At 48.3% G+C, this 11,689-nt stretch overlaps 1 protein-coding gene across 1 annotated transcript in view; it reads left to right on the forward strand.

The window, feature by feature from the left end:
• The window catches only part of NID1 (nidogen 1), an 83,202-nt gene extending 73,350 nt beyond the window's left edge, over positions 1–9,852 (forward strand). Inside the window, exons 15-20 of the mRNA XM_042908467.1 lie at positions 977–1,103; positions 4,839–5,010; positions 5,994–6,151; positions 7,556–7,679; positions 8,404–8,516; positions 9,471–9,852. Of these exons, the coding sequence (XP_042764401.1) occupies positions 977–1,103; positions 4,839–5,010; positions 5,994–6,151; positions 7,556–7,679; positions 8,404–8,516; positions 9,471–9,592 (816 nt within the window). The 3' untranslated portion in view covers positions 9,593–9,852. The remainder of the gene's footprint in view (positions 1–976; positions 1,104–4,838; positions 5,011–5,993; positions 6,152–7,555; positions 7,680–8,403; positions 8,517–9,470) is intronic.
• The last annotated feature ends 1,837 nt before the right edge of the window (positions 9,853–11,689 follow it).

The following is an 11,689-nucleotide window of genomic DNA, read 5'->3' on the forward strand; positions in this document are numbered from 1 at the left end:
CTACTCATATCCTTTGCCTATTTTGTAATTGAGTCATTTGTTGTTACTGAGTTGTAGGAGTTCTTCATATATTTGCTTTGCCTCACTTTGCATTTCCATAGACATTTTAGAGTAAGCTTCTAAGATTCTACCAAAGGGAAAAATAAAGCCTACTGGGATTTTGATACAGATGGCATTGAATCTTTAACTCTATTTAGGGGAAGTTGATATCTTAGCAATATTAGATGTTACAATCTATTCAACTAATTTATCTCTTCATTTATTTGGGTCTTCTTTAATTTCACTTTGTGATGTGTTAATAGCGTTTAGTGTAGAATCGTGCACATTTAAAAATATTTGTCCTTAAATACTTTGTTTTGAATGTTATTTTAAACATTACTCTCTTAAATTTTTTATTTTGTGCTAGTATGTAGAAACACCATTTTATATTGCCCTTGTACCTGCAACCTGGCTGGATTCAATTGGTAGTTATAATAGTTCTATAGATTCCCTGGGATTTTCTACAGAAACAATCAAGTTGTCTTAGAGTGGTTTTACCTCTTCCTTTCCAATATTTGTCTTTTTAAAAAATGATCTTTAGGTAGGCAAAGGTTGCTTAGATGATGTAGAAAAAGTGTAAGAGAAGCAATCATGAATTGAACTTAATAAATACTTAAAACTTGTGCTCTGTTAAAAACACCATTAAGAAAAAACCCAAAACAACAACAACAAAAAGAAACTGAAAAAAACTACATAATGAGTGGAAATACACACACACACACACACACACACACACACACGACAGAAGTTTTTAGCTGAACTATATAAAGAACTTCTACAGCTCAGTAATAAACATTTTTAAGTGGACTCAAGACTTGAAGACCTTTCATAAAATAAAGGTGTCTGAATGCCAGGAATCACATGGAAGATTCCCACCATCACTGGTCACTCAAATGCTAGTGAGTGGGCCACTCTTATGGCTGGTCTGCACTTCCAGGATAAAGTCATCATTGGCCTGGCCTTCGACTGTGTGGACAAGATGGTTTACTGGACCGACATCAGTGAGCCTTCCATTGGGAGAGCCAGTCTGCATGGCGGAGAGCCAACCACCATCATTCGTCAAGGTGGGCAAGCAAATACCGTTCTTCCTTCTTGGTTTGGCTTCTGGAAGCCCAAAGGGTTCCTGGGAGAGAGCAGAGGAGTGGGCGTATGGTTGCATACAGGATATGGTGACTGGGTCCTTGGCCTCAACGCCACCCTTTCCAGCCTTCTCTGGAAAGTCCTCCAAGGACTTATTGTTAAATCGTGAACACCTTAGCTGGGGCTTGTGGCTGGCCTAAGATGAATAAAGTTAAAACAGGTAAGTGCCCACGCCTTTCTCTAAAAGCTTACGTACCCAGTTTTAATGAACAGTAAGGGCCAAACTCCACCATCCACTTTGAATATGCATTTCTCCTCTGCCTGTTGAGCCTAGACTTGATTCTCAGAATGCCTGCCCCATGGTATGTTCCACTGGGATTTCCCCAAAGGCAACAGGCAGATGATCATAAAGTTGGGAGGGTTACACGCATATTGGCAAATATCGTCCCTGATAGCTGTCTATTCCCAAGACAGTTTTCAAGTCAAAAGTTGTCACTTCAACCTGTGACATCGTGGTGGTGGTGGGGACATGTCTTTTCTACCTTAGCTCCACTGGCACCTGTTCTGATGGCCTGTGTCAGAGGAGTGCAGCAAATTGGGCTGGGCTTCCATAGACATTCCTCAAATTTCAGTTGCATTACTGGTAATGAGGTGCACGACGCTTTGGCACAGCCTCCCCCTCAGCATTTAACCTCAATTCCTTAACTTACAGAGGTTGATTAAGGTCAAGAACTCTATGCGTTATTGTAATGCCTACATTCAACAAGTCACGACTATTTTATGTGGATATGTTTTCTCAAGATTAAAGACCATTACAGCCAAAATCCAAGGGTCTGTACAAATTCACCTTTACTGAAAAGGTCAAATATTACATGTTGCTAAGTCAGTAACTCAGCAGCTGACTTGCAGGTATTTTCAATCGAAAGACATCGTGGGGGCGCTTGGGTGACTCAGTCGGTTGAACATCCAACTCTTGATTTTGGCTCAGGTCATGTTCCCAGGGTGGGGTCATGGGATTAAGCCCGGCATCAGGCTCTGTGCTGATCGTGAAGCCTGCTTGGAATTCTCTCTTTCTCTCCCTCTGCCCCTCTGCCCTGCTTGCGTTCTCTATCCCTAAAATAAAAAAGAAAGAAGAAAGAAAGAAAGAAAAAGAAAGACATTGTTATGCCAATGATAGTTGTATAAAATCATCTTGTTTCCTCTGCAAAACACTCAAATCAAAGGTACGGTTTCAAAATGTATGAGCCTCGTTCGGTATTTCTTTTTACTTGGGGCTGCATGTCACTTTTCCCACTCCCAATTTAATGTTTCTCTAATAATTGATGTTCCGGAAGGGTGCCTATGGGGCAGTTTTTTTCCTTTCTTGGCTCCTTCACAAAAGATGATCAACAGGAACCAGGCTGAGGTTGAGTTAAATATGTCTAGCTTTGGACATAGACCCTGACTCCTTTTCTGGAAGCTGACATGCTATTTAAATAATGTCTGGTAGTTTTCATGGTTTCGTTTAATGAGCAGAATTTTGAAAATGCCTTTTTGCATTGTGTGTGTGTGTGTGTGTGTGTGCGTGTGTGTGTGTGAAAAATGTGGTTGCTATTGTCTGTGATTTGACTTCAAAACCCAGTGGAAAAGGGGAATAGGTCATCATTGCTATTTCCTGTTGCTTCTGGAACTGATAATTATCCAAGAAAGCTTTAAGCACAGTAAGAAACATTCCAGGCCAAAAGTCCACTGTGAAAACACAGAATTAAACTAGAATGCGATCTTTGTAGAAGAAAGATAACTGGGAATAAATTTTCTTTTATTTACAAATAAAAATAGTTATTGAAAAATAATTTTTAAAATATTTAAATAAAGGAGAAAGAAACTTCCACTTAAATCTTCATTGTGGTACAGGTTGGTGCATCCCTAGTGAGTGGAAGAGGGGGTATGTATCTCCTCTCTAGTTCATGCAGCCTGAATCCTAAGCTTCTCTTTCTTTCCTTGAGCTAAACTCCTAACCAAACATCTCTAATCAGGATCATCATCTGTTTCCTTTTGACATCAGCAGTGTGGAATATATTGCCTTGCTGTCTTCCCTAATTGCCCTGACTGCACAGTAAAGGGGGAGGCTTTCCAGACCTTTCCTTTGGCATGATAGTTCATAAAGTAGTGTTTTCCTGGTTGGAGGAGGTTTGATTGCTCTTGGGTTTGAGGTCAGGATCAGAGCTGTTGATAAGGAACCAGAGAGACATGGAGTTTCTGGGTTCCTCTGGATATCTTGCAAAGTACTGTCACTGAACAGCCTTTTCTCCCCCACTCTTCTGTCTGTGTGTCTGAGTGACTGGTGTCCTGGCAGAGAATGTGCTCATTCCAGATACACCCCCAGAATGATTTATTCTACCTTTGTCTGAAAGTCGGAAGAGGTCTTTGGAGGTCAGGCTCGCTGTCCCTTCACCTCTAGGGACGTGGGAAACAGTTTCATACTTTACAAATCTCTACTTTTGGTTTGAATAACAAAAATCTTGTTTGAGTGCTGTTCCTAATTCTTAATAAACTGCCTCTGGCTGGGGTCTTTTCCGGGGGACGGGGCTGTGGTGTTTCCAGCATCCAGGGTCATGGTCATATTAGGAGTCTAGTGGAGGCTGATACGAGAGAGCGGACGTTCTGAACCATTTCCACGCTGATGAAAGAACACATGGGGGCATGATTTCCTCATATCCAGGATCCCTCGGGTAGGATGGCTTCATCCTTGGCTTCTTCTGCCTCCTGCTTACACTTCCAGCCATACTAAGTGATCTTCAGTTCTCTGATCAGTAGAGGGGAGGGAATCCTAAGTGACACTACTAAAACCCTGGTGGGGTTCTGATGTTTCATTTGCTTTTATTTATAGTCCGGAAACCATTAGTTCGGTGGCTCTGAAGGTTCCTGTTGCGGCTGGCTTACTCTGTGGCAGCCCTGGCTTGGAAATCAGTTACTTAAAACCTAGTGAGGACTTTCTGGGAATGCTATATGCGATCACCGACACCCCTTCTTTGTACTCCTGATACCTGTGCAAAAGTAGTAACAGCTGTGATTTCTTGCAGTTACTCCTCTGAGATGACCCTATTCCCCCAATAACTGATGAACAAGGTGTATGGATTTGTTGCATTGTTCTATGCTCCCCCCCTCCTGTGCTTGCGGGTTAAGCTCGAAGCTCTTTAACACGGGCATCCTAACTTCATCTCTGGGCACTCTCCCGTCCTCATGGACTCCAGCCATACAAAATCATGCTGTATCCAATCTTCTCTTTTATACTTACGTGCGGGTCCCACTCCCTGGAAGCCCGCATCCAGGATCTTTGCCTGACAAACTCCTGTGGGTCCATGGGGAGCCAGCTTTACGAGGTGTTGTCTCCCTCAGAAATCCCTCCCAGGTCTCCCCAGGCTAAGTCTAGTGTCTCCCTCCACGTTCCCATAAAACCAAAACTCAGTCTGAATTGAGATTGGTTGCAAGTTCCTGGAAACCAGGGCCACCACTTAGGCGTCATTATGGGCTTGGTACATAATGAGAGGTCCGCCGAGTGAACGAGTGACCTTGTCACTTTGACTGTGGCTCATCTGATCAGCAACATGCATTTCATGTTCCCATTTGTTTTTCCAAAGTGCAAGGATTGAACACCGAGGGGAATAACACTGAGTAATGCACAAAACCTAATCTTAACTTGCTTTAAAAACCCAGAAGTATGCCGTGTTTGATTCTAGATCTTGGAAGCCCAGAAGGCATTGCCCTCGACCATCTTGGCCGCAACATTTTCTGGACTGATTCTCGCTTGGATCGAATAGAAGTTGCAAAGCTGGATGGGACCCAGCGCCGGGTGCTGTTTGAGACTGACTTGGTGAATCCCAGAGGCATCGTAACGGATTCCGTGAGAGGGTATCTTTGTGTAAATCTGTGTAAATCTATTCGACTTGCAGCTGCTCTTTCAGATACTCTCAAATGTCAGGCTCTAATGCCAGCATCAGTCTCCTGAAGTGAATGAGTTCCAGGATGAACAGGTCTACAGCTGGTGCCTTACAGATATGCACTGTGAAATGCCAGAACATTTATTACAGTTCCCTGTGACCATGGACTTGATCAACCGTGTTCTACTTGTAAATCTTTTAGGAAGGGACTTTCTAAGTTCACGGCTCAGAAATTGGGTATTACCATCTGAGTCGAATGTGGATAAACACTTGCCTTGTACCAGCCCCAGAATGGTGTCCAAGTGGCATAAATGTACCCCTGGGGCTGAGACCCACACAGCATGGACACCTTGGAGACCCCTTCCTGGGGGCTTTGTCATCACATCAATGCTTTTTTTTCTTTTCCCTACAGTTAGTTTTAAATCTTACCTGCGAGACCTTTTGCACCTCACGCTGTGATTCCTTCCCCGTGAGACCACACCCCCAGTTCTGTGGCCGCTTGGCCACCTCCCCCCCATGGCAGACACCTCAGCCACCAACTCTGTCAACATCTGCTTCTGTGCCCGAGCCCCTGGGTCCACTATGCACCCCTGTGTAGTGACAGCATGTAGGAATCCCCAGATGTTTATCTCAGGTGTGGGTTGTTTTGTGTTCTTTTAAATAGCCTTATGGAGATAACGCTGTATCAGTTACGTTTAAGGAAAGTGAGGTCATTAGTACCAGAATAACCAAACTCAAACCAAGAACCAAACCCAAGTATCTTCTGCAAAGGAAAAGGTGTCTTATCACCTCCAGACCCCTTTTAGCCATCCTGGGTTTTAATGTGTTCATCGTGGGTTCTCTTAAAGTTTTTTTTTTTTAAATAAAATTTTTCTTATCCATCTGTGTTCTTTCTTTGTTATTCCTCTTATAACATCTTTGTTGTTCCTCTTTCCCTTCCTTTTCCTCCTGCAGGAACCTTTATTGGACAGACTGGAACAGAGAAAGCCCCAAAATCGAAACTTCCTATATGGACGGCACAAACCGGAGGGTTCTGGTGCAGGATGATCTGGGCCTGCCCAACGGCCTTACATTCGATGCCTACTCGGCTCAGCTCTGCTGGGTGGACGCAGGTGACGAAGAGCCCCGCGCCTGGTTGCTGGGGTTGCAACAGTGCTTTTTCCTTTTAACCTAAACAGTTATTCTCACCCACTGTAGGCTGGGATCTGTTATGGGGAAGAGAGTATAGGATACCTGTTTTATTTTCCTACACAAAAATCAGCTGCCTGTCTTTGCTCTGAAATGCATGGTTTCTATAGGCTTGACGGTGTCCAGGGCAAGTGTTCCATCTTTAAATCAGGGGTCAGCCAATCCTAGCCCGTGAGCCACATCCAGCCAGCCGCCTGTTTTGGTACGAGTCTGGTGCTATAAATGGTTTTTATTTATTCATTGTTTTGAGAGAGAGCAGGAGGGCAACAGAGAAAGAGAGAGAGAGAGACAGAATCCCAAGCAGGCTCCATGCTGTCAGCACAGAGCCTGACGTGGGGCTCGAACTCATGAACCGTGAGATCATGACCTGAGCCGAGATCAAGAGTCAGACGCTTAACTGACTGAGCCACCCAGGCACCCTGGGGTTTTACATTTTTAAATGTTACATTTTAAAAGTTCCATAAATAAATGCCTCCATAGTGTCCTCAATTTTGCCTCTTGGCCCACAAAAGCTAAATTAATTACTGTCTGGCCCTTTGAGAACAAGTTTGCTGACCCTTAGAGTTGTTCTCATCCTATTATTATCTCTGCATTATGCAATTTGTGACTTCCATCCTGTCACTTGCATCTGTTCCCCAAGGGCTCAGGCAAGACTTGTGGAGCCAGGGAAGAGAGACATGGGGTCCTGATGTGAGCCCCTGGCCTGGGGTGTCCCTCAGGGGAGGGATGTGGGCTCAGTCGGGGAGCAAGGTCAGTCATCCCTCGAGTGCCTGTGGAGTACCTGCCCTGTTCCCAATACTGTCAGGTACTCAGGGCTGGGGTGGGGGGCGGTGCAGGGACTGTACCACAGGAGGGAAGCACGCATAATTAAATCAAAATGCAAGCCGTGAGCTGGCCCCAGTGTAGGCACTGATAGGAGGCTGTGCGGGGCTGCAGCCGAGGTGCAGGTTAGCAGTTGTTAAGAGCTCTGACTGCAGGGAGGGAGGGCCTGGGAGGCTTCAGGGGGCGTAGGGACTTGAGCGAGAGCTGGAAGACGTCCTCGTTCCCACCGGGTCCCCAGCTGCTCTGGGAATGGGCGGGACAAGGAATGGTCCTCTGCCCAGCCCACATGGGAACCAGGTATGGGTTCCCCAGCGGAGGTGGGTGTTGACCAGTGAGAGGGGCAAGGCAGGATGAGGAGACCGCTTTCTGCTGTTGAAGAGCAAGTCGTGTGTGTTGCCCGGGATCTGTCATCGTAAGGCTGACTTTCTGTCACCCTTGCCTCCGTTCCTCGTTTTGACACCAAGGGGCCATTTCTTCTATGAACGGCTTGTCTTTGCTGCACACAGGCACCAGTCGGGTGGAGTGTCTGAAGCCCGGGCAGCCGAGCAGACGGAAGGTTCTCGAAGGGCTCCAGTATCCTTTCGCTGTTACGAGCTACGGGAAGCATCTGTATTACACAGACTGGAAGATGTACGTGAGCTGGGGGCGGGCAGGGGGAGGGTGGGGGCGGGGTATGTGGTGGCGGGGGAGCAGGAGCCTGCCACCCTGTCTCGGGGAGGCCAGGCCCTTCCCATGTGGCCTCTCGGCTTGACCTTCCAGGATACCCGCCCTCTGCCTCGCCCTTCTGCCCGTCAGGAGGGGAGGGCGTAGGAGGGTGAGGGCCGGGCTCCTTGGGGGCCAGGAGGGGCCGTTTACCGTCCCAGGGCTCCCGGATGGGCAGCTTCAAGTCTGTGAACTTGGACTTCATGAGCATGTCTGTTCTTCCCCCAGGAGCTGGCCCAGGCTCACTTGGCCGGCGGGCTCCCCGCCTACCCCGTGCCCCCACTTCATTCTATTTAAACTGCGACATTCCCACAGCCCCTTCTTGACCACCTCTTCCTGCAAAAAGGAGGAAGCAGCTGTGGCCACGGGCATCTGGAGAGAAAGCCGATTTCCCAGCCTGGAATTTAGAGCTGAGGGGCAGAGCTAGCTCAACTTTGTCCTTTTTTTTTTTTTTTTTTTTTTTCTTAAAGAGGCCAGAGAAATGCAGGCTTGTTCCCACCACAGGAGGAGGGGAGGATGGCTAGGAAGTGAGCCCAGCGTGTCCCCTCACGGCCTCCAGTTTATCCCCGAAACCCCAGAAGATGCTGCCCAGTAGACAGAAGGTTGGAGCCACCAGATGTGTCTTTACTTGCTGCCCTTTGGTGTTTTGTAGGAGTTCTGTGGTTGCTGTAGATCTTGCCATCTCCAAAGAGACGGATACCTTCCACCCCCACAAGCAGACCCGGCTGTACGGTGTCACCACGGCCCTGTCTCAGTGTCCCCAAGGTAACGCCCCCGTGCTCTTGCCGTTCAGGGGCCAGGGATGCTCTGTGGCTCCACGCCTCCATCCTGCCTGCTGCCCGTGGGGCCTCCACCTGCCCTGGTCTGGTCACATGGCAGGCGAGACGCACTCCCTTCCATCGAGGGCCTGCATTGTTTAAGAAGTGAGCCAAGTCGATACCTAGGAAACATTAGGCAATGAACTGGAAATGGTGGACAAGGGGGAGGAAAAGGATTGAATCTTGGGCCGGGTCTAGAAGTATGTGGTCTCCGGGTTCCAGATAGGAACATCCGTGTTACGGTCTCTGTGGCTTTAAGGGTCCCTCCACTTGGCCTAACAGCCACAATAGTAATTACCTCTAATAATAATCACAGACACGGACAAGGTGCTTACCGTGAGCTGGGTCCTTTACATATGTGAACGCGGTGGGCTAAGTGCCTTGTGTTCGCTAGTTCGCTTAATCCTCATGGCGACCGCACGAGGTAGGTACTATTTGTGTGCCCGTTTTATGCATAAGGACACGGAAGCCACTAGCCCGAAGTCACAGGGCTCACAGTGGTGCAGCCGGAGGGTCAGCCAGGCAGCCTGGCTCCAGGACCTGCTGTGTTGCCTCTTGGGAGACCTCTCCCCTCCCTCACCCCCCTTGGCTCCCCGCCTCCCCGAGGCCAGTGCGAAGCCGAGTGGACAAGCTAGACAGAGAGCCCTCTGTGCTTGAAAACCCCAGCTGCGTGTTACAGCCAGAGCCGGAAGACCCTCCCTGAGACCATCGATAACATTCACGGTAAATCCGCACAGTCCCCAACTCAGAAATCAGTGTTTTTGCCCTCTGGCAAATCCATCACCGTGAGGATTCCCTTTCTGGAAGCACCCACACGCTTGGTCTCCTGGAAACCGAGAAGGGGACTGATGGGCGGGCTCTCCTCTTAGATGGCTGTTGGACTGACCTCTGCCTTTCCCAGGTCACAACTACTGCTCGGTGAACAATGGTGGCTGCACCCACCTCTGCTTGGCCACCCCCGGAAGCAGGACCTGCCGTTGCCCTGACAACACCCTGGGAGTTGACTGCATCGAGCGGAAATGAAGACAAGAAGGCCTCATTCCCTCGGCAGGTACTCAGCGTCACCCTACTTGAAAGGGTCCAGACTGAAAACTGTCCGACCTGGTGGCGATCAGGCCCAGGTCCTACCCAGCCTGAGCCCCGACAGTATTCCCCTCACTGTTCCCCAAAACATATGCCGCCGGCTTCTGGAATGGGAAAGCCCCTTCCCCCTCCACAAAGACAGAAAACCCCGACTCCGGATTATGTGCCCATCCCAGTGCTCTGGAAACTGTCCCCAGTTTATCCCCCCCCCCCCCCCCCCCCCCCCCGTGATGAGCAGGGCCCGCCCAGGCCTGAGCTGCCCCCTCCCCCTGTGGCCTTATAAGCTCAGCCTCACTCTGACACACCCACCATCCTGTTAACTCCCCGACGCACCAGCCAGGGCCACCTGGGCAAGGCCGTGAATGAAGGAGGGAGTTAACCCTCCCCCTCTTTTTTTCTCTTGGTGCTCTGATTTCCCTCTTCATGCTCCTGGCTTTCTACTCCCAAGTTCTATAGCACCTGCATCTTGCCCAAGGCCCCCATCGTAGTGAGCGAGCCCTGCCGTTTTGTTCAAAACCCACCTGGTCTTAGGGCCATGTGGATACGTATGGTCGATCATCAGCATTCCCTCCCAGATAAGTTATTGGCATTTCGGCAGCAGCCCTTGGTAGGCCAAGCCCTTCAATCAAAGGAGTGTCCAGTGGTAGGAATTTCAACACGTAGAGTCGGGTTTTGAGGACGAGGATTCTTGGATGTGCCTTAAATTACACCATTGGATACCAAACGATCCCACTTTGCCCAAAGCACCTGGATCCGAGCATCTGGTCTCTTGAGCAGCATGGCCCCACTGGGGGCTGGTGCCAGTGGTGACGGGTCTATAGGCCTTCATCTCCCACCTCCACTGGTGAGAGCCAACCTACAGTCAGTCAGCATGAGCCCGTGTCTCCTTTGTTTCCCCCTCTGTTCACGGCTCTTGCTGGCTGTGTTCCCACCCACGAGGGCCAGAGTGAGTATTTATACTCCTGACCCAGACCCGTTATTGCTCATTGGTGTAATTAAAGGGACCGTCGCCACATTTCACGTTTATGTTTCTACAGTTTGTTTAGAAACATCTCCTGGCCGTACGAGCAGCTAGTGTTATCTTTTTATCAGCTGCCGCCCCGAGGTGCAAAACAGTAGGGATTTTGGATTGAAAGTGGGGCATCAGGAGATGGGAGTCTGTAAAGATTGGGGTAAGGGCGCAGAGAAGGCTCAGCAGAAAGTGTCACAAAGAGGTTGGTCAGGAGCAGGAGTGGAAAACCCAAGAGGAAAGGGGAGAAGAAGGTATTTAGCAACGGCAAGAAGGAAAAACTCTCCAAAGAGAAAACGGCACATTTTGCCAAAGGACACCTTCGCTTGAGGACGTGGAAGAATTTGTCTGTTTTTCTCCTTGGGGAAGAGGTCCTTCCCTTATCTGCAAACCTCAGTACACTCATCACCCCTCCAGCCCGTATCCCCTCCTCACTTTGTCCTCATGTGCTGCGGCATCGCAATGGAGCCTGGACCGGGAACGAGCCTTGCCCTGAATGATCGGAGTTCCTTCTGAGAGCCAAACACATTCCCGAGAATCACGCAGTTTGGGGAACGTGTGGGTCTTTTATCCAGCCCAGCCCCATGAATTAGTTTCACCTTTTCATATTTATCATTCCATATCAAGCCCTCTATATCAAATGTTCGTCATGATTTTGTATAATTTTTATAACTATTTTATTCATTCTACTAGATTCATTCTAAAAGTTTTCAGACGGTAAATTCTTAAACTGTGGAAACCACTGAAGGTGCTTATTAACTGTTCCCCCCAGACTTTTACAAGTATCGGATGATTCCTTGAGTTTACAGTTGTATAAATATCAGCGCAGAAAATAAAATTTTTTTCGTAAAAAAAAGTCTTTATGCTTTTTGAATAAAGAGATTTAATGTTGGGGGTTGATTCACAATGAGAAGATCGCCATTTAATAATCTGCAAAATCTTGTGGTGTCTGGGTGGCTCAGTGGGTTAAGCGTCCCACTCTCGATTTTGACTCAGGTCATGATCTCACAGTTTGTGAGTTCGAGCCC

The sequence above is a fragment of the Panthera leo genome, chromosome D2 (assembly GCF_018350215.1).
Source record: "Panthera leo isolate Ple1 chromosome D2, P.leo_Ple1_pat1.1, whole genome shotgun sequence".
Lineage (NCBI taxonomy): Eukaryota > Metazoa > Chordata > Mammalia > Carnivora > Felidae > Panthera > Panthera leo.